This window comes from Buteo buteo, chromosome 3 (assembly GCF_964188355.1).
Source record: "Buteo buteo chromosome 3, bButBut1.hap1.1, whole genome shotgun sequence".
NCBI classification, from domain to species: Eukaryota; Metazoa; Chordata; class Aves; order Accipitriformes; family Accipitridae; genus Buteo; species Buteo buteo.
The window spans coordinates 63,750,574-63,774,038 of record NC_134173.1 but is presented as its reverse complement, the minus strand read 5'-3'; the positions used below and the strand labels follow the sequence as shown (position 1 = coordinate 63,774,038).

The 23,465-nt window shown below is 40.1% G+C and overlaps 1 protein-coding gene across 2 annotated transcripts in view; it reads left to right on the top strand.

Annotated features, from left to right (window-relative positions):
* SAMD12 (sterile alpha motif domain containing 12) overlaps positions 1-23,465 on the top strand; it is a 179,667-nt gene that overhangs the window by 36,455 nt on the left and 119,747 nt on the right. Inside the window, exon 3 of one of the 2 annotated variants that reach the window (XM_075023851.1) lies at positions 8,458-8,587. In XM_075023851.1, the coding sequence (XP_074879952.1) occupies positions 8,458-8,587 (130 nt within the window). The remainder of the gene's footprint in view (positions 1-8,457; positions 8,588-23,465) is intronic. The other variant, XM_075023850.1, reaches the window with a different exon arrangement.

Sequence of the window (23,465 nt, the reverse complement as noted above, 5' to 3'; positions counted from 1 at the left end):
GTATTCCGTGATGAAGGCTCATGCCATAAGGCGTCTTTGCAGTGGGTGTAGTATTTAGTCCTTAAGACAGGATAAAAGATGAGCTAACCTGCAAGTTACGTGTGCTGTGTCAAGGGTGAATGTCTTGAATTTGTATTCTTGCTGTGGGGGATGGTTAAGTGCAATGAAGAACATGTGCTTGTAATAAAATTTAGTTAATTAGTTGTTATAAGTTGCTGTTAATACAGGGCTGTTGAATTGAAATTAATTCTGTTTCTTCCTTGACTCAATAGTGGTAACAAGCAGGCTGGAGAAGTTCAAGGAGGAACTTCTTACCTTTATAGCTGCACAAGGCATGCTAGTGGGGCATCTGCTGTGTGAACAGAAACTGTTTGCTCTCCAGATCTATGCAGGATACAGAGTAGGTTTCTGTTTGTAAAAGCAGGACAATTTTTATTTACTTGTGAAGACTGTAATCTGTGATATAAGGTAGTGATGGTTAGAGCCCGGACTTAGACAAGTTTGAATTGTCTCAGGAAGAGAAGGGGAATCAAAGCCACATCAGTGAAGAAGTATCAAACAACTGATGTATTTTGTGAAGCAGGAACCCTCGCCCTGACAGAGCAAGTCTCCCTCTCTGCGTTTTCTCTGCAAATATCCAAAAGCAAATATTTAATTTTTAGACTGGAAGGAATCTTTTGCACCGAGTGAAATGGATCTTCAGTTTGGCAAGAATTAAAATGTAGTGTTTTTAGATGAAGTGAATTTTAAAACATTACACGCTTTGATTTGTATTTGGCTGTCAAAACCTAAAATTGATTGTGTTTCTGGTCCTACTTGTGATTTTATTTTAAGCATTGTTGGCCTGTCTGTCCTGGTTGCAGCTTTCAGGATTTTTGATAGCAATTAAAATGATGTCAGGCAACCTTCTTGACAATGCTGAGGAGTGCTCTGTCTTCTCCTTTCTCGTCCTGACACTTCAGTTCTTCACAGTTTGCTGATAGTGCCACTGCCATTTATATCAACGCTGGCATCTGCCAGTCATGATTCTTGCTTTAAGGGTGTGATATCTCATTGAACAAGAGTACTCTAATGGGAAACGTGTCACCTTGTTTATCCTTGCTTGTTGTTTTGATGCTGTCTTTATCCCAATCAGGATAATGCTCAGTGATATTTTTTTTGACAGCTTTATCCTTTCCTGTTGATGGTTATACTTGTGACAGCCTTAAGAGGGAGTTAACTCCTTCTAATAACTTCTTACTTTCCAGATCAATCTCATTATTTTTCATAACTTGTTTCCTTTTCCCCCCTTTGCAGTCTGTTCATAGTACACCTAAGCTTGTGGCACCGGTACGGAAGGTACTGGATTGGGTCAATCCCGGTGTTGCTTGAAAGCCAGATAAAACCTCCCTCTTTGTTCACTGGTCTTTGAACAAGTGGTGGTTCTATGCTGACTTGGGACCCTGGACTAGAAGTTTCTGCTTGTGCAGAGCTGGCTTTAAGCACTGCCAGAGCAGTCTCTTGGTAGGGACAGCAATTTACAGCAGTCTGCTGGAGGCAACAAAAAGAAGCCAGTGGCTGACTTGGCCCCTGGGGTTGTGAAAAGGTGAAGACACTCTGTAAGTGAGAGAGGGGGGAGGCTATGGACCACTGCTGCTAATATAGGAGGGAGGCCCTTGTAGAAGTGGTGTTTGTTCTCTCCTTTTCCTCCAGAAAGTGGGGGATAGGAATAGCAAATAGCAAATCTACTTTACAGGACCTTTTCTACTTCTCCCGCACCTTCCATGGCTTCCCTGTCAGTCTCCAGTCTTTCCCCTACCTGGTCCTTCCTGGAAAGGGCTGAGCTGGCTCTGTTCACCTTGTGCTCAGAACCCTGAAGCTGGTGCTGCTCAGGTGTCCTCATCTCCCTCTTTAACTCTCTTCTCTCTCCCCCATGATGTCAGAGGACCATCCCCATCTGTTCAGTGGCTGGATCGAGGGGGCAGTGATCTCTCTGCAGGTCTGGTTTGTGTCTCTCCTTGGACTTCAGGTGTGCTTGAACTAGCTCGGAGTCAGTGAGGATGTGGTTCTCGTGCAGCCTCGGGTACCTTGTCTGGACTTCATTTGTGCTCCTGCAAGACACAGTGAGCTGGCTGCACTGAGTTGCTTCTCTTAAAAAACCACTGTGTTCTGAGAATGTGGATTTGGGTGAACCAGACAGTATTATGGCTCTACTCTGATCCTTCTGCAGACCAGTGGTGGGAAATAACTCCCTGTTGTGTGTACTTGTAACTGATCTTGTCTTTTGTGGGATCCCATATATGAACTGTGATGTCAGGCAACATGGTGTGGCCATGTACCAGCAGACTGGACTGGGGAAGGAGGGACTACATGTAGGACAACATGCATGGGAGTGATGGGGGAAGGGTTGAGATGTGGGCTGGGTGCCACCTCCAGCAGCACGTTTTGAGCATCAGGCTGTGTTTATAGATGTGAGCACCCTAGGAGCAGAACAGCCTCCTGGTCCTGCTCACGGCATCATTATATGACTCTCTGCCATGCTCAGGGGGTCATAGATTAGGCCAACCAGTTGCATTTTGGATCTTGCCATGTGGAGCAAGTCAGTTTGGGGCTGCAAATGTGACACACAAGCTTGCAGCTTGGGGAATGCAGGGTGCTAGCTGACCATGCTTCTGCAACAATTTGGGAGTCTTGGTGGGTCTCCCACATCTCTCTAGTTTTCATTCAAAGTGGACATTGTGTGTTGATCAGTCATAGGTGTATGACTTGCACAATAGCTGCTGTAGTGTCTCTGTTTTAATCCCTCTGGGGTGGCACTAGGGTTTATGTCTTAGCTAAACCAAAGTTGGTGCAAAGTTGGCCTTTAAAGTGTGCTTTAAACTAAATCACAACGATTTTTTAAAAAATATATTTTATTTGCCATACTGATTTTGTTTTTCACAGTGACTTAAGTAATAAATTAGAATGTGACTATTTGAATTTCTGATCCAATTAAAGTTTTAAACATTCAATCTTTTATCAACTTAAAAGGGAAAGTGTCTTACAGTATTTTCTTTGGTTTTTTTTTTTAAATAGACACATTTCCTTTAGTTTGTCATTTTCATCTCTTTTTAGTATTAAAATTCTCAATAACACAAATGGGAACCCAACACAATGGAGGTTTCAGTGGTTTTATGGGGTGTCTGCTTATTACTGTAATTTTCTTCAGTCTTTGCTGCAAAAATCTGTAAGTATGACTATCTGACTATCTGAGAAAGTGTATTTCTAAACCAAAATGTGTCCTTTCCAGATTCTTCAATATTTAAGATACCATGTAAAAACACATTCACAAGCCTGGTTCATTTCTTCTGTTCTTTCCAGAACCGAAAACAGCTTATATGTTAGTCATTGATTCTGGGTTCTATATAGGCAGTTTAATGTTGGAGAAGTAATTTGGAATATATGAGAAAGATACTTATTTTCTCAGTTTTAGAAATATAACCCAAGCGTGTTTAAAAAAAAAAAAATGCTGAAATTCTTACTGGGCATTGCTGCTCCTGCTGCTTCTTGTCATAAACGATGAAGATGATGCTGTTAGTCTTGCATCTGGAGCAGCCTGAAAGATTTGACAATAACTTAGATAGCTTTTGGAGTTGTGTAGTTTAAGTCCTCTGCTATATGTATCTATATCAGAGACACATAAAATTTTATTTTTCTAATTTTCAAATCTATCATTGGCCCTTTATAGTTTGCTTGCAGAAGACATTATGTTTTGATTTAACAAATATTTCCTTCTCAACTTCATGCATGAAGTGATCCCGTTTCTTTCCTCCCAGTCTCTCCCTCTGATCACAGACATGTCAATGGTTTTCTGATGCATTTTACTGTTTCCTGCCCCAGCTGACTCTGCATTATACTAGGGGTGACAGTCACCCATCTCACTCTCTCTGTCACTACTAGGTGGCAGTAACCTTACTACTTCTTTCCTTTGCTCTTCCCATACCTCTCCTCACAGCTATCAGCCCTTTTTTCTCTTGAACTGCCTAACTGGGTTAACATAATGGTTCAACATTGAGCAGTTGTACTCTATGTCTACTCCCTGTGAAGATTTCTTTGTGTCTGAAACACAGCTGGTAGAGCTCCACACTGCTGGTACAATAAATGATGGTTCTTCTTGCAGCCTAGCCTTCCTTATGTCCTTTGACCAACACAGCTGTAACAAAATTGGTCCTGCTTTGTCTTTTCCTAGTTAAACTGTAAACTCCAGAGCAGAGTCTGTGGTGATGTGTGTTGGAGCAGAACCTGCCTTAATGCTTTGAGCAGCGCCTCTGTTTCATACAGGCATTTTTTTAGGCAGAAACTGTAGGGTCTGACTTTGGATAAATTTGAATGTAGATATGCATTGACTTTGCTTATGTGTCAAGATCAGTATGTTGGCAAATTGGGTGTTAAAAATGGTATCAGGCAGCCTTCTAACAGCAGACCTGCAGCCCTGTTTGACTGAGGACCCTGACCTCTACAACCCCTGGATTTTGTAATCTGAGCAGATTTGTAAATGCAACAAATGTTTGGGTTGGAGAAGCTCTTTTAAATAGTATGACTCATAGTATGTAAGATGGCTTTAATAATGAGATTGTATCCTCTGTCACTCAAAAATACTGAAACCTTTCTTTTCTGAAGTAAAATACGATAAATACAGACAAAGAAATTCTGGTGAATAAATTGACCTTCAAAATTGGCAGGCTTGCTAAACTGCATGTGGAAGGCTGAAGAGATCACTTGTACGTCATTGCTTAGCAAGAGCAGGGCTTGGTTGCTAATGCTAATCTGAACACTGAAATACACTCTAGTAGTGCACAGGCTGTAAATTTAATTTGTTTATTTATTCTTGATTTTGTAATTTTAAGTACTGTCTTCTCTGCACCATGGAACAAAGACAGCATGAAATCGTGTCACATATTAAATATGCTAATTTTTCTTCTTGGGAGTCTTTTTTATAGTTTGAGATACACATAGCAAAAACTGGGGTTAGGCAACTTAGAAGAAAGTTTGACACAAAATCCTGAAGAAACAGGTTTTCCTTCAAATATACAAGAAAAGATCAGAATACGGAAGACTTTTATTCTCATTAGATCTGTATCTGGCACGAGTTGGCATAGTGTTTGGCAGGATTAAAACTGTTAAAGTGTTGCCAGCAAAGGGTGATCTTAGGATGAGTTTATGTCAGGAAAATGAAAAGGAAGGCTGGATCAAAGATTTATTTATTTATTTTTAAATATATGTTATTTAATTTTAGTCAGTTTGGGCCTATTGTTTGACTGAGATGATAAACAGAAATAAAGTAAAACAATATGTTTTCCACCTGTGTAGGTAGTTTATATATAGTTAGTGACAGGGGACTCATTTGGTAGGTATGTTTATGGTAAGGGTAATTTTCTTTGGTTTACTGGGAATTTTTTTAGTATAAGATCTAGTTTTAGAGCAGGGAAGAAACTAACAAATGAATTTTGTGGGAGGGACGCATATTTTTTAAAAGGCTTTCATTTAGAGCATCTGGTTGGAAAATATTTTGGGTATGATGTTCCAAAAATGAAAGCGACAACAATATACTTTTTATAACCATTGCTTTAAAAACCCTGTATTCTTCTAACTCATCAAGTCCTTATGAATTAGAAAGTGAAACATAACGCTTGATGGTGTCAACGTAAAAATGTCCTTTTTGGACTGCAGTTATAAGTTTAAGTCAAACATGTTTCAACTTTAATTCTGAGCATTGGACAGTAAAAAAATCAGCATGTAAGTTTGCTGTGCAGTGATCTGTATATTGCGCAGCATAATAGCTACGTTTGAAACCATCTTTCAGTTCTACAGGCAGGGAGAGAAATGTTAAATTTGTACTGTAATTGCTCATAAACTTTTTCTTCAGATATTTAACATGATGGTGCTTAAACTTTTTGAGAGGGGAATATTTGCTGAACTGAAAAGAGCAACCTCTTAGTTAAAACAAACATTGGCACTACTCGTGTACTTTCAGCTAGGAATAAATAGCTTGTAAATCTATAGCTAGCTATATATATTTGTATACAAATATTTGTAACTTAAGTATTTTTATTATGTACAAGAAAAGCCATTAAGAATTTATTTTTCAAGGGCTGACAGACTTTCCTCTAGTCTTCAAAAATTCCAGTGCTCAAGAAATACCTTTAAATTCAAGCAATAACTAGTATAAAGATACACGTTGAAATCTTGACCCCATTGTTTGGGGATTTCTATGGAATCTGAGAGACTGCTTGTGTTATATGGCTATTTTTACTTGTTTTTTTTCTTTGATGTATTTGTGAAGGACATGCATTTATATATGCATGTAATAAAAATTAGTTAACTGATACCGTAATATTGGGCTCTTCATTGACATTCAGTTTCTTCTTTGACTCAAACAGCATAACAAGGAGGCTAGAGAAGTTCGAAGAGGAGGCTTTGATCTTCCTAGTTGCATGAGGAACAGTTACAGGGCGCTTGTTCTCCCTACAGACATTGCCCCTTCTCAAGACCTATGCAGTGTCCAGAGTGGGTTTCTGTATGTGCAGAAGACTGACATGCTTCTCGGAAAGGATAGTGGTAGAGCAAACGCTGTCCTGGTTATAGTACACTGTCAACACCTCTGGAAGTTTCTTTTTTTGTGGATGCCAAGTCTGTCAGTCAGGCTTCTGCAAAAGATGAGAATTGATTATTTGGGGTGGTTGGTGCATTATTGTGTTACCTCTAAATGTGGATGGTGCCTATTCGTGTGTTTGAAACAGTATTCATGTTTCTGGTGAGTGTACTTTTGTTCAAAACGAAAAAGGCTGAACTAAGGGATGTGCATTGTATTATATACTCAACTATAATTTTCCTGCTGTTTATTTAACTTCTACACAGGCAATGGAAAAGAGATAGCAAAAATTGGACTTGAGAAATTCAAGACATGTTTGTCCATTGGAATTTTAGCTCTGCCATATTCCCTGGCCCTAACTTAATATCTTTGCATGGTGTACTTTATGGACTTAAGCTAGTGCTTTGCATGTCCTATTAAAACTGCTTTGGTCCTTTGGGCTTCTAGTAATGAAGAATTTCAAAGCAACTTTGAAAAGGTCTGTCTGACAAAGTACAGCTGCGTAAATGTTGGGATAAACCCTGACTGTCAGTATTGAGGGAATCTGTCATGAGTCCTAACGGAGAAAAATGTTTGAGATGACATTCCACTGCACCTCAAATTTGTGCAGAAAAACTTCTCTTGAACCTTCTGCACCACCAAGGAGCTGGAGGACAGGTATTCTGCATGCACAGAATGGGAACAAAGATACTTTGATTTTATTCCATAGACTTGGTTCTTTTGACAAAATCATGAAGTAAATGACTACATTGGTGTTCACACCCACTTACATCAGCAACGTCCAACGTAAAACATTTATTGTTGGTAATAACAGCCCATCTGTTCAAGATTTTCTTGGTCTCCTGGGCAGACTGTGTTGCAAAAAAAGATGAAGTCACTTTGAATATATTTTCTTTTTTTTTGTTGTTTTGCCTACTTTGACAAGAAGGTTTAAATCCCTGCAGTTCAGGTCATCTAGAACTCAGCATTTTTATATAGTTAAAAATGTGTATGTGCAAAGGCGAATTGTTTGATTAAATGAAAGGTGACTTTATACATATGATAATGCAATTGACTTAATTTATGAACGATTTGTGTATAAACTGTTAACTGTTTGCTCAGATAATCTATTATAAAACTGAATTTTTAGGAAAGTATTGAACAGTGGTCTTTTTTTTCCATTTATTTCTAAAGGAGCAACTGGTTTATGCAGGAGTTCTACTTATTTCACATAATGGTGATTATAGGAGGGTTAAAGGCAAAAAAGAAGCAGAAAAACTAAAACTACTTGTAAACATCACTCAGACTAAGAAGGATGTCAGCTGAAATGTTCAGTATGAACTGATATCACCAGCTCTACCTCCATTGGTGTGTAGTCTCCTTTTTCCAGTTGAACCAGTCTTTAAGCTTGTTTGCAAGGGCAAATTGTAGTTGAGGAACATGCCTGGCCTGAGGATACTCCTGGTCTTCCATGGTTCCATCCAAACTGGCACACAAACATACATCCATCCCTCTTGTGAATTTGAAGGCTTCAGAGGCTGCAACTATTGCCCTTCGGGTGCAGAGTTGGTTACTCTTTAAACTGTTATTCAAGTAAGACATCATGCTATATGTTTCCTTGATGCAAGGAACATGTATGCAATGCATAATAATGTTAAAGAAACTTTGACTGTGTGTGATTCTCATGTGACATATTTGAAGAGCTGGGTCTTGTGTAATGTGCTGGTGATTATTGAATATCTGCTAGTCAGAGCAGCTCCTATCTTGCATTTATTGTTTTAATATCATGTACGGACGTCACAGATTAATATTTCTGAAACTTGTGTGAGGACTAAACATCGTTTCTGTTCTTTGTTCTGTGTTTATAGTCTGGGACTGTGAAGTTGACCAAGCCTGTGGCATTATGGACCCAGCAGGATGTCTGCAAATGGCTGAAGAAACATTGCCCTAATCAGTATCAAATCTACAGTGAGTCATTCAAACAGCATGACATAACTGGTAAAGTATGCACTATCAGAAATATTTTACTTAAAATGTGGCAAATTGTTTTACTTTGCTGTTAATAGATTGTGACTGTGCACTGAGGGCTTTTTGTTGATTGTTTGACTAGAGAGTTGCAAGGTTTAGAGCAGGGGGAATATACCAGCTTTCATAGGATGTGGTAAGTGATTTCCCCATCTCTCCAAAAGATAAATTTCAGATTATTCATGGTTAATATCATGAAGAAAGAAGTCAGTCTGTATGTGGGTAAGGGCCACACCCTGTTCATTCCAAATAAATAAAAAACCCCTCACAAACTTTAAGAAATGTCCTATGAGGAAAAATGTGTCTTGTCTTACAATGATGCTTTTTAGTATATTCTTCTATTTTCCTATTTAGTATATTCTTCTATTTTATTTTTCTATTTACTTCTGAAGTTGATATTGAATTTGTTGATCTGCTTGACTTGTTAACTCCTACTCAGTTTGCTGTAGTGGTATTTTCAAAGCTGACCACTTTGAACTGACATGAGTTTAGCAGCGTAACTGGATTAATATAAATACAGATGTAACTTGGGACTTAACTAGCATTTTTACTTATATCCCAGGCAGTAATTAATCTGTAAAAAGTTTAATGTGGAACACTAATTTGTTCTCTCAAGTGGTGGTATACAAAACTGGGAATTGGCATTCAGCCATTTAATATCAAGCTGAGATTTGATTTTCACATAAAATCTCAGTCTTAACAATAATGTATTGTTAACTACTGTATGTTTCAATGAGTGTCTGTTCATATATAGTTGTGGTGTTTCAAATTTTACATTGATTCCTGTTGCTATTCTTTCCTTTCTGGTAATACACGAATGACTGCAAACATGGCAGTCTAAACTACCAATATTTGTATACTACGTAGCCATGAATAGCATACACGCTTTCATGTGAGAGGTGTTTGTATTGGTTTGGTAAGTGTTGAGTTTTAGTACATAACCATTGTGCCCATTTCCTCTAAGTCATCATCTATTGAATTCAATCCATAGGAATGTAGTCTGTGTCTCCACCCATGTGTACAGTGCTGACTGCATCCAGAGCGCTACCAGAAAAAATTGAAGCTATTTTTAAATTTTTTTCTAGTACTGTTTTACTATCATATTGACTCTTTTTAGGATTAAGGCACTGTGAGATGGAGTTGAAAGGAAGAAAAAGTTGTTTTCATTTCAACATAAACATAGATGGAAACCTTGTAGTTTCATTGCAGATGTGCAAAACTTCAAACTTTATAGACCTCTTTGAAAAAGAAGAATCAAGATCAATCTTTCTTTACACAAAAGAGGTATACGGAAAATATTAGTATGAGTGTTAGAAAGTAAGTCTGCAGGAAAGAAAATAACGTCAGTTCTGTAACTACCAAAGAAATGAAGAAACACAATCAATGTTTGTACAGATTTTATAAAAATACATTGTGATAATGTTATGAGTGAAATCAATAACTCGGAAGGATATTTCCAGTGCTGTTGGTCCCTGTGACTATGATTATTTGAAATCTAATAAGGGGATAGAACAGTGGATTTGTAGCTGAAAGAAAGTAGAGCATGAAAGGAGCATGGAAACTAATATGAAGATTAAGCCAAGGTAGTGTAACTGTTTCCAGATATGGCTATGGAAAAGTGATGTGATTGTTGAAAATTTCTCAGGAATTAAGTGACTTTACAGGCTGCTTTGATATGGAAAAATATGATGGAAAAGAACTTGAAGAAAGTGACATGGAAAGGATATTTAAACTTTGTTTGAAGATAAAATCTAAGGCATGGTCATAAGCCAGGAAAATAGTCTTGCGCAAACATATCTAGCAGTTATTAACCATAGGTGTTGAAAAGTGTGGCATTTTACTTGGGACTATTAGTTGCTGATTACAGTTTATTGAGTTGGGGGCAAAAATGCAACCCAAAATGTCCTTTTCTTTGTGGAGATTTTATTTTTACCACTCCTGACAAAGAGCAGCTGCAAATGTGCAAGAAAAAAAATGCTTAATCTGGTGATTTACATAGTAAGAAAAAAGAGCTTTATATTAACAGTGATTTTGAGGATGCCATGGGACAGAGTGTACTCTCATTAGATTTGCAGATGACACCAAATTGGGGCTAACAGTGCACAGACTCAAGACTAGGGCTGCCATTTGTAGGGACCTAGGCATAGGGACCAGATACAGGCTGGAGGAATGGGTCAACAGGAACCTTATGAAATTCAACAAGGACAAATGCAAAGTTCTGCAGCTGGGAAGGCCAAGCCAGTTGCACCCAACACAGCCTGTGGCTGACTGGCTGGGAAGTGGCTTTGGTGGAGAGGACCTGTGGTCCTGATAGGCAGGAAGATGAAATGAACCAGTGTTGTGCCTTGGCAGCAAAGAATGCTAACAGAATCGTGGGCAGTATTAACAGGGATAGTGATTATTCCCCTTTACTCTGCTCTTTTTAGCCTCCAGTTCTTGGATCTCCAGTGCTGGAAATTGCACTCCTGTGCAAGTTCAGGTGATGGCCACCAAGATGCTCAGGACGGGATCACCTGCCCTCTAGGAAGCGGACTGAGGGAGCTGGGGTTGTTCAGCCTGGAGAAGAGGCAGCTTGCTGAAGTGGGGTGAGGGAACTAGCAGCAGCCCCTGGTGTGTAGAAGGTTGTTATAAAAAAGATGGAGCCACAGACTTCAGAGTGATTTATGAGAGACACCCAACTTGAGTTGAAACAAGAGTCTGAGGCTGAACATAAGGAGAAACTTTTTCCCCGTGAAGACGGTTGGGCATTGGAGCAGTTTGCTCAGATGGGGTGTGCAGTCTCTGTCCTGGGAAGGTTTCAAGTGCCAACTAGATAAAACCTTGAGGAACCTGACCTTATTTTGTAGCTGATGTTGCTTTGAGCAGGAGGTATGGCTAGAAATCTGCTGGGGTCTCTTCCAATCTGAATTCTTCTGCAGTCCTATGATTTGCTGAGCACTTACTGAGTACCTCACAACCAGTGAAATGCATTTTGCAGCCAGTTAGGGAGAATTAAATATGGAAAGGTCTAATAAGAAATTGGGACACTTTTTTTATACACAAAATCCTTGAGTTCAGTGACCGAAGCATTTGGTTAAGTTGACTTATTCAGCAACAGGTCAGTGGTCATTTTCATCGTGTTGGACCCAAAGCTAGAACCAAAAGAATTTGAAGGACTAATACTGAGTGAGATCTAAGGGCACCTGATAGGAATTAGCAGCAGTAGGAAAAATAAGACAATAAAAAGGGGGGAACAAAGGTGACAGTGGCCTGTACAACCAAGAAAGCAAGGTAATGGTAGGGCCATGTCACTGGAGGCTCTACAACAGGTGTGGACATTTACCAGTATGAGGAGACATAAAAAGTTGCTCTGACTGGCCAGCTTTTTACACTCATTTATACTAGAATAATCCAGGAGGCAAGCCTGAGAAATGGGCCTTGCTTTCAGTGTGCATTTGTGGCTTTGAATTTGCCAGGCAGCAATACTGTTAAATGACTATGGAGTTCTTGAGAGGTGAGTTGTTCTTTGACGGTCTTATCCTGTACCATTGAAACAAATGAAGATTTTTGCAATGTCTCAGCATTAACAGGAGCAAGACTGGGCATAGAATGACTAAGGAATGCCTACTTTGGAGAAAATGTTCCATTGATAAAGTAGTAAAGATGATGTCGAAGTAACTGCCTATTGATGTGTGATTCGTTGAAAGGAAGGAAGGAAAGAAACCCTGCTTCACCTCTTGTTTTTATGCCATGTTCCCCAGTGTGCTAATGCATGTCTTCAGAGCATGAGGTTTTAATGCTATGATCATTAAACAAACCTCATTCTGTCAAAGTAATATCCAAGAGGTACCTTGGTCCAAGTGAAGGAATTTGATAGGAGGTACTTGAAAGGACTCAAGCCTTTTTAAATTAAACTTTTAATGGGACAGGAACAGGACTCAAGAAAACCTCTTTTTAGTTTTAGAAGGGACCAGAACTTATGAATATTCATTAAATACCAAATGGCACCTCGGAAAATGAAATACTAACTGCTACTGAAAACCTGCTGCAAAAAGCCTTAAAATCTGGCTAATTCTGTAACCACTAAAGATGCTTGCATTTAAATCAGCTATATTGACATATATTTTTATGAAATTCATGTAAAATCTTGCTTTTAGTATCTGAATTGATTTTTTTTTCCACTTCAGTAATATCTTAGCAAATGTTAGTTTATCATATCAGCTGAAATACTCAAGTTATTTAGCATGTTGGTGAACGGATGGTCTTGTGGTTTAAGATACTACACTGGAATTTGGAGAAATCTTGGCTCCGTTTCAGGTTACTCTGGTATTCTTAGGAAGCACACTGAATCCTAAGGGTCTGAGTTACTCTCTCCAGACAGATAAAGAGCTTCTTTTTCTTATCAAAGTGTTGGCAGATATCTTTCCGATTTCCAGGACAAATATAGTTTAATTAAACCCTTTGTTTCACGGAACTCAGTGGAGTTTTGTGCTGCAGCCAATGAAGTGACCTGGGATGAGAGATGTGCAATAGAACACAGGAAGCCTGGGTCTCATTCCTACCTCTGGGGCAGGAAGGGTGGCTGAAAACAGGTGGCTTTATTCACCATGTTGTGACCTCCTGATCATGTTCATCCCACCCATATATGTTTTGGCATCTGTACAACGGAGATAAAGATACCAGTGTTGTTAAATGTGTTGTAATATGTGTATAAAAGATGTTATTTGAGCCAGCTGACTCTTCCTGTTAACAGGTCCATTTTGTTTGGAACAACTGCTCACTTCCTGATCCCTCCCTTGGCAAGTGATTCCAATGTTGTTACCTTTCATCCTTCCATTATTGATGAGTATCACATTGACCCAAAATATCTCTCATGCCAGTGACAGAGCACACCTAATGTGAGGCCCGATGCAAGAAGCCAAGCGAGGTCTTCTGTAAGGTGACCTCAATAGGTGTTCACCCTGATGTTTCCCCATCTGTGTTACCTGACATCTGGCCCTTCAGAGTCTTCTCACAGATCCTGCTGTAGTTACACTGCAGAAGACTACACAAACCGGCACCTTTTCTTAGATTATTTTATTGGACAGTGTTCTATTGTTCCTTATAAACTGGTCACAACCTACCCTCTAGGTTGTGGTAGAGGACTGTTTTTATGATCAGATGTAGGACGGGTACCAAGTGAAGAAGGTCCTGGGTTAGGGCAAGGTGTTGCGGGAAATACTTTAGCCTCCTTTAAATCATTATTAAAGTTTTGCTTATCACATTTTTCTCTGTTTGGTCCCAAACCTGTAGCAAGTTCAGAGCATTCACAGCACTGTCATATATCTCATGAAAGCATCTGGTTTATTCACAGAAGAAAAGAGGTTTTTGGTAGAAACAAAAAGAACCTTCGTCATATCCAAATGGAGGGTATTTCTGATAAAAGTTTAGTTATCTTCCTTGTTTTGCATATGACAGTGCTCTTCAGCACAATAGATCTCTCTTCCCAAGCAATGTTCACTTGATAGTGGTGTTGTAGAAGCAACTTCCATCTCCAGCCATCTCCACGAAGCCCTTCCCTTCTCTGTGGTGCAAAGCTTAAGCTGGCCTTGCCACGGTCCTTATTTATGCCACTTTTCCCTGCTCTTTCTATGAGTTCTTAACAGCAGTGTTGGTTGGTGGGCTGTCAGATCAATCCTGACTACATCCATCTGCAGTTTAAAAAATAAAGTAAAATCACTGTGTCACCCTAGAGAGAGCTTTTATTCTGCTGCCTGGATAAGGTCAGACTTATTTGTAGCATTCTTTGTGGAGCCGTGATGCTCGTGTTGGAAAGTGTAAGGGACTAAAGAGTTTTCCCTGTTTCATACTTGGCTGCTTTCAAATTTTTAACATGTGGAACACATCAAAGAGTGATGGGCATTGGGCTAAGGCTTCTGTTTGCATAATATGTGGCAACTCTTCTTTTTGCACAGAAAATAATATCAGAAATATATTAATGTAACCCTGTGTTTATATAGCATAGAAGCGAAAGAAGTTGGATGAGCCAAATAGTTGGAAAGTAGTATCTTTTTTTTTTGTTGTTCAGCCTCTTACTGATAAAGAAAATTTTGCATGAAAGGAATTTTCTCTCATGTCTCAGTAATGGTTCCTGGGTCTGGCTTTTCAGTCAGATTATAGCTCATGCAATATATAGTGAACTCCCACAACAGGAGGCAAAACTATAATGGCTCATGAGAGATCTGGTATGACTAGGAAGGCTCATCTGCACTTGAGAAGGAGACAATGAGGCACCTGAGCACTTCACAGGAGTTGTAACTTAAGTATTAACATAGTTGATTATTTTCTGATAAATTGGCTTTTCTGTGAAAAATAATCTGTGGTATATTATGGCAGAAAGTAATCATTTTTTATGAGTTTTTTTTTTTAATCTGGAACAGGAGAACGTTTTCTAACTAGCTGCCATGGCAAAGTCTTGATTGCTAAAACAACTTGCTGCTTGTCCATAGGAGAACTGGGCCCTATGTACGTAAGAAGAAATCGAGTCAATTAGTCACAAAGTGGAGCTATCTTCTCTTCCGTGCACAAACCAGTGGGGAGTGTCTAATGCCATTATTTGTTACATAAAATCCTGTGTGGAAGAAATGATATTATCATCTGTTCTGTTTAATAGGAAAGGGAACTTGCTGAAGGGCGATTAAAGCATTTTTGGCCTTGCTTGCCAGTGACATCTTAATGTTATTGCTTCTATATCTACTAAATTCCGAAGGAACAGTTTCCATGCTCCTGCTCTGTTATCAGCTTTGAGATCTGCTGTGCAAGTAGCTGATGAATCTTTTACACCATCTTATTATTATCCTGTCTTATTGGATATTTCTTGGGTCTGGTTGCTTTTCCTTGGTATGCTCTCTCCACTTGTAGCTACTTGGGAAGATCCCTCGTGGTTTCAATAAACGATTGCTCTACAGCATACTCAGAAGTGAATTGCACTCCAGCTACCTCTTTTTCTTTACTCTGTTGCTATATAAGAATTCAGCAAAAGCCATGGTAGCCAGATTTGCTGTAGTTTTTACTCCTACCTGATGTATAACACAGAATCCAAATAATCTTTGAACTGAAAAGTATAATTCCTGTGCCTTAGCTTCAGATTTGAAACTCCCTGTCAGCTTAGGTAAGTTCTTCTGTACTCTTAGAGTGTTAGTGTTTAGGTGACAGGAGAAAAAGGTGTATTGCTCTTCAGTTGAAGCAGTGTTTACTTGCTTCTCAGTACTTACTCCTCAAGTGCTGTCACATGTTGGGGAATTAATGTTTCATAATTACATGCAATGATAATTGGATTATTCCTTCCCTCTAACACAAGGGTTTTTTGCATTTTTAGTTTAATCTTGTTCGATTTATTTTAGTCAACTTTTACTAACTAGAGATCATATAATCTTTTACCCTTCTCCTTTAAAAGGTCTTTGTTGTACAGCCTTTGTAAACCTGATCCACTGTATTCTCTACAAAACACTGATTCACATCAGTATCGTGTAAAACTCAACCCCAGAACCTCTCACTGTGGCAGCCAGTTTCAAAATCAATTTCTGTTCCTTACTCAGAGGGGAGCTAAAAATGTGAATTAGGGTAAGATATGGAAAACTGTATCAAATGTCTTAGCAAAGCCTATTTCAGGAATTCTCAAACCATATTGTAAAGCTTTGTGATATTTCCTAGTTTGCTGATAAGGCTGCGCAGTGTGTCTGCAAGAAGAACTGAACACTGATTGTGATCCACTGACAGAGCCAAAAAGCTCAGGAGCTACTGATTTAGCCTTTGGGTGCTTACTGTATCTATCTTGGGTGACTCGGGCATCCAACTTAAGTGGGATTTGTAAGACCAAGGGTAAGAGAATAAACTGCTGAAGTAATCAATGGAGGGGTGAGGGATGCCTCCAAACAGATTAATTTAGTGCACTTAATATAGCTAAGAGAAGATGTTATGAAAACACCCCTTTTATGTTCACCCTGTTTCCTTTGTCTACCTTCTTTTGTTTTGTGACCCTTCACATGTTCCTGATGAAGCATGCTTTTTATCAACTATTTTTTCTTTAGCTGTGTTCCAAGGCCATTGATTACTTTATTAATAGTTCTAACACTTTGCCAACTATTGAAGCTCTACCCTCTCATTTTATTTCTTAGGAAGTTCTTTTTCTACAGGTTTTTGGAACCATCACCAACTGTTAGTGATTACATTATTACATTTACTAGGTTCCTTAATCGATCACTAGGCTGTGTGATCCCATTATCTAGAAGCTAGGCAGGGTGAAGCACTGTTGTTACGTGGAGACCTCCAAGGAACAGCTTGAAGCCATAGGATGTAGCATTGTTAACCCTGATAGTACTTCTTTATTTCCTTTTTTATTTCCCCACTTCATTAATACTGATGAACTACTGCAATATGGTGCATAACAGCCTGGAGTCTTTCCACTCAAAGGACTGTGTCCTTAGTTTAGAACTGGTCGTTGAATATTTAGGCCTTCCTATGAATTGTGTTGATTCCAAATATTGTGCCCTGACCAAAGTCTTATTAAGCTGTAATTCTGTGTTGTTTTTTTTAAAACTTCTGCTGTATCTGTTGTCTGGAACTTATTTTTTCAGCTCAGTTAAACTGCTGGTTAGTACCACTGGGTTCTCATTTCCCACCAAGTCAGGCTCACCTGGAGCACTTCAGAAGTTCTGGTTCCCATTCTGGTAGGAACCAGGACAAAAATGGGAGGTACTGGAGGGTCTTCTTTCAGATTAGTTGTGCTATCATCTAGGAAGGAGTATTTGTCGTCTTTGCTGTGCAGACACGAAGTCAATTTTATGGCTCAGTTGTAGGTAAGGAAAACTTAGATGGGGAAAACTTCGGTGATTAAGTGGAGGAGTTGTTAGAAGACCTTACAATTCTTCACTTTGAAGAAATGAATTAATTTGCTGCTTGGTGGGTGTGTGTTTGTGATATCAGTGAGCAGCTAGAGCTGATTCTTTTTATTTCAGCTTGTTACTTGCCAGCATGTGCTATTCATGATACAGGGATTTAGTCTTAGTGTAATCTTATAATTATTTGGCAGTGTTCCCCGGTCTAATAACACAGCTAACCTAATGATGAAACGCGGAAGGAAGCTGTCCTGTAATCTGAACCTGGAGGAAGACACAACCAAGAGTTTGACTTCGGTTTTGTGACACAAACGAGCGAGTGCACATTTAATCTCTCTCATCCGATCGGTCTGCAATTCGCGGTGTTCCTTCTCTCGCCTCCGACTCTCACCGTTGTCTAACCCTCCGCCGCTCTTCCCGAGCCAGGCGCCCTCCGTCAATTACGCTGCCGTTCCGGCTTCTTCGCGGTGTCTGTTTTTTTTAATGTATATATGTAGACAAGACGTCCGCTCTCGCACCAAATTTCCGACGAATGGATTAACTCGTATGCTAAGCGCTGCCCTCTGACGTGGCCCCGTGTCCTCAGCGGCTTTCTGCTTTCTCTCCCCCGGACCCTTCGTCAGGACTCGGGGCATCGCCAACGGGAACGGGGCTGGCGCCGCGCGGGTGCCCGCGCCCCAGACTCCCCGGGCGAAGGCAAGCAGCCCCACGTAGCCTCCAGTACTCCCCGGGTGCCTGCGGGTTGGTGTTTGGAAAGAGCCGGCAGCGCCCTTGGGAAAAGAGCGGTGTTTCCCCTCTTCCTTTGGCGAAGGCCGGGGAGGGGTTCGGCGCCGCCGGCGGGCTGCAGTACCGCTCGGCTCCGCGGGGGGGAGCTGGCGCACCGGCTAACGCCCCGGCCGCCGGGCTCCGCCGTTCTCGGGTGCCCGGCACGGAGCGCAGGCTGCTCTCCAGCCTGAAGCCGAATGGTAGGGGTTACTCCAGGAGGTTTTATCCCAACAGACTATCAGCATTTGTGTAATCAGGGACGGCTACACCTAATCAGGGTGTAAGGCAAGCCCGCCCTTACCACTAGCTTTCAGTCTCTCCTAACTAGCCGGCCAGTTCCTAGTTTTTTCACGTCCTCCTTTGAAAATGCCTCTGTATTTGGAAATATCAGCCCAGCCAGCTGAGCTTTTTACAGAGAGCAAAGAGACTGGAGGAAGCAGCACTCCTCTCCTCCCTACCTCCCCCGTATTATAATAAAAATAAAATCCAAAGCTGCCTTTTTTTTGAACCGCTCAAGTGCTAAAACAGCTGGCCTCTGAAAGTCAAGATTTGCCAAGGGAGTAGGCTTCAGTAAAAAAAGAAGTGCTTCCCAGTGCTCCACTGAAAATTATTGTTTGATTTGATGTAGTTAATTGAACAGGTTGAAAGTCTGACGGGGTCCGGTACAGTGGACTTGACACTGAGCTTTACCCTTGTTATCATAGAATGCACAGCGGAGGGAGGTCACAAGTACCTGGCTCTTTTAGCAAAAATATAAGAACCCAGCTCCAGCATTTTCCTCTGAATTCAGTGGAACAAAAAAAACCCCAACAAAACAAAACAAAGAAAAAAACCAAACCAACCAACAAACAAAAAGGCTGGATTGTGTCCAAGCCTTTACTGCATTCAGGAATTGATTTTCAGCCCTTCACCCATCAAGGATCTGCACACCCTGTGAAGTGTTTTATCTGATTCCTCAGATCCTAGTGGTGATCAACACTTAACTGATGTAGGAGAAGGCTTTCTGTCCTGTATACAGCCAGAAGAATTTCTTGCTACTCAAAAAGAGGAATCCACTGTGAGAAACTTGCTTTTAATTGGTTTTGTTATCTGTGAACAGAAACCCTAAACTTATAAACATAAGCCTAAACACACAAAAAAGTAGGGTCTTAATAAGCCATTTTAGTCTGAAACATGAACATGTAGATTTATCCATAAACCTTCTTAATAAGGTGCACTAAAGGCATGACTCTTTAAAAAAGACCCAACAAAATACAGTCTTCCCTCTCCTGAGGTTTCATTAACCTTACTGAGCCCCAAAGTACTTCTCAGAGGCAAACTCTGTTATACAGCAGTCAACATTAAGTGGTTAACCTCAGATAAAACTTGGGGGATTCCTGTTTTAATGGCTTATATTAACTACAGCTACTATCTAACATAATCCAATATGTGAATGCATACATTTGAGGGCTGTGTTGCTGCTGAAAATCAGGTGCTCTGTTCTTACTGAACTTCAGTGGCTGGTATTACATACAGTCTGCTGTGGATTTTAGTCTTTCCAGACTATATTGCTGCATATTTACAGCAGAAACAAGGTTAAAGGATGAAAAAAATGCCGAACAAATGCAAATAAAAAAACCCCAAAGAAACCCCAAAACCATGTCAGAACATGAGCTGTCCCACAGAAGTCTTTAGAACCTCAAGAACCTCACCCTGTTCCCCAATAGCTCTGCTTGGAGCATAGCAGCATTCCTGCCCACCAGGTTGGTGAGAGAAGCCTCCAAGTTCTACAGACAAAAATGTCGCTTCTTAATCACTGACTTAAAAACCCAAATGTTCCCCCAAGGGGAATTTGAGGTTTTGTTCTGTTTTGTGAAATGCTGAACAATGATACCCTTGAGGAAATGTGTATCTTTTGTCAGTATGCCATGTATTTGAGACAAGCCGTCAATGTAATCCCAGTCCTGTCAACTGTACTGACAGGGCACCTGCGTTGCACAGGACCTGGTGACATTGTGCTGTGATTAGAGGGAGGTCTTTTACAGAATTGTTTGATCCCCCAAACAAGTTTAGATGTATAAACCCCAGTCACTTTCTCTACAGGTTCTGTTGGGTGGAGTGGATTGCAGAATTAAGATTACTTACCTGTTTGCAGGTCAAAATCACCAAATCCTGCAGTTATTTAGGTTGGAAGGGTCCTTTTGAGATCATCTAGTCCAACCCCCCTGCTCAAGCAGGGTCAGCTAGAACAGATTGTTCAGGACTGTGTCCAGTTGGGTTTTGAATATTGGCACAGATGTTCTATTTAGTCAAGGTTTTCCTTGACTGTCATTTTGAATGTACACTTTTTAATGTTTGTTTTCAATAGGTTATGTAGATTTTATCTTGCAGTACGTGTTCTTGATCTAAATATAACAGCTCGGATCCTGAAGATGGATTAATAAGGTTATTCAAAAAACAGTGCCAAATGCGGAATAATCCCAAATGGCCTTTAAGGAAATGTTTGTTACGTGTTCTAATTTTTTGTTGCTGTTGTTAAGTATAAACACTGTCTGGAGAAATGCCAGGAATGTGACAATCTGTTATGAGCATATCAAATCTATGTAGTACTGCAATCCAATCTGCTGTCAAGCACTAGTTAAATTGCAATGCTAAAATGCCTGTGTCCATTGGTTTATGGATGTTATACGCATGTAGATAGAGCTTGTCATATATTGGCTTATCAAAACCAAACAAAAGACAGCTTGATTGTGATGAATGTCACCTGTAACCGTTATCCTAAGCTAATCTACTTCTGAATTTGCCATTCACAGATGCGTACAGTCCTTTTTTACGTCACATTAAGCCACATTCAGACCCATATCACAGTGACTCATTCCAAGTCCATCTCACGGAGAAAGCTTCTTTCTGTTAAAAAATAATGGTCTGGGATCTTTTTCTTTTTATTACACTCAACACAAGGACCTACAGACCTGTTAGCCTCTTGCCAGTTCTGCCAAAATAATGGAACAGTTAATTTGGGTTTCTGTCAACAAAGAATTGCATTGTATAGTCAATACCAGTCATCTTGATGCCCAGCCTGTCAAACTAACCTGGTACTTTTTTCTTTCTTTTTTCTTTTCCATTGGCAAGGGCACAAGTTTAGTAGTTAACAGCTACCAAGTGGAATACAGTATCTTTTTTTGCCCCCAAAGCATGCAGCTTAGGATCACATGACATCTTAATTAAACATGTGCCTTTTAATTCAGTATGCTGCATGCTGGAGTCAGGCTGGTTCATTGACAGATGCCCATACACAGTAGGGAGACACTAATGAAAAGGGCCTTTATTGGTGTCCCCTGGTTTAGCTAGTTGTGCAGCATCGTTCAGGCTTTCTGTGTTGGTTGCCTAAGTGTTGCGGTTGATGTGGCAGCAAACAATTAGCGGGACAGGTTAATGGTACAAGTGTGATATAAATAATCTAGCTAAGTGGTTCTGACAAAACTTGTTATATTGTAGCCAAATGTAGTGCAATGTATGAGAAATCCCTTCATCCTGCAGGTATGGCCTCTTCTTCCTTGGAAAGCAGGCTGTCAAAGAAGAAAATGAGTTGGCAGTTATTGTAGGTAGGCATGTTACATGTACTCTAAACGCAAAGCTAATGGGACTAATGTAATCGCTTGTTACAAAAGTTGTGTTGAATAGCAGGGACTGTTGTAACATACACAGGTCAGGTCGCTTAAGCCTCCTACTAGGATACTGTGTCCAGTTGTGATGTTTTAATTCTAAGAATAGCATAGAAGTAGATGGAAGGTGGAGCCCAGCCTTTGCCCAAGCCTGGAAGATGAGCCTTGTGTTGTCATGTTACAGGAGATGAAGCTGCTGAAAGGAAGGTTGATAGGTGACTTGATAACTGGGTATAGGGACTTAGCAGGACAACAGCGTGCGTTCAAAAGCTGAAATTGGAAACTTGAGTGATTCAGTAATCAGAAAATGAATCCTGGCTTTGCAGGTCATTCAGTAGTGGAAGTGCTTACTAGGAAAAAGGGTAGACACTAACAGAATCAAGTTTTTAGAAGGTTAGAAAGGTGGGTGGAAAAATACACGGTAAGCATGTGTACATGCAGCACCCAGGCTGCATGGTCACAGTGGTCTTTTAGCAGAAGTATCTGCAGTGTCTAGATTCCAGTATACTCTACAACCTCTTTGTGTGAATTTGGGTAGGGGGTGATCTGTATTTGTGGTTTTGTTTTTCTGCTTCTTGAGAGTCTAGGCCTTCAGAAGCAAAGGCCTCCGGGAAGCTCAAATGAGCCTTGAACTAGGCACCCCACATAGCGGGAGAAACTAGTTAGCAAAACTAAAAATAAAATAATCTGCCAGTCACTCAGCTGTTCTTCCTGTGCTCTACACGTGTTTTTTTGTACTTGTTCAATCAGTATGTCAGACTAGGTCTAGGGTAAAACTTTGGTATCAGAGCAATTTATCTTTGTATTCCCACTTCAAGCTGGATGTGAGCGGTCCTGCATGCTACTAGAGGTACCCCTGTTGTAAACATCACATTTGGGGTAAGTACTTGTACTTAGGAAACTATGTGGTAAAACCAGTTAGTAATTTATAAGTGTAATGTGTATTTTCCCAACAGCTCTCCTAGGGTTTGACTATATTATATTTTTCTGTGTTTGACCAGAGAGCAGGTTAGGTTAGATTCGTGTAAAATAGAAAGTCTAACTCTGAGATTTAAAGTCCTCCTCTATCTTCTTTTAGAATTCCCCTTTTAGAATTTAGAATTGAATTTTGCAAATGTACCAAATGTGACATATGCAAAGATGACGTCTGTAAACAATCTATTACACATTTCTCCTGAGTCCAGTGGGATGCTGATACATGCTCACATACCTGCCGTTCCTTTAGTTCTCTTCTTAGGCATCATTTCTGTACAAGATTCCCTACGTAGTCTATTAATACCATCTGTTTTCCGTGTCTATTTACACATTTTTTCTAGATCAGATAAACTTTCGTTACTGAAGCTGCATGTGATGCTCTTTTGCTGGGACAGGTACCAGAACCCACAGCGTGGTAGGAGACTCTGACTTCTAGAGCTGTTGCTTGGGGATTGCTATAAAAAGCACTGTAGGGCAGATAACTAATTCTTATGTCATGCTATGCATTTCCTTACATTTGCAACATTAGAAGTGGCTCTTGCACTGTCATAAAAATGATAATGAAAATAACTATTTGAAGGCTATTTATTCCAAAGGCATGACACTTCAAGT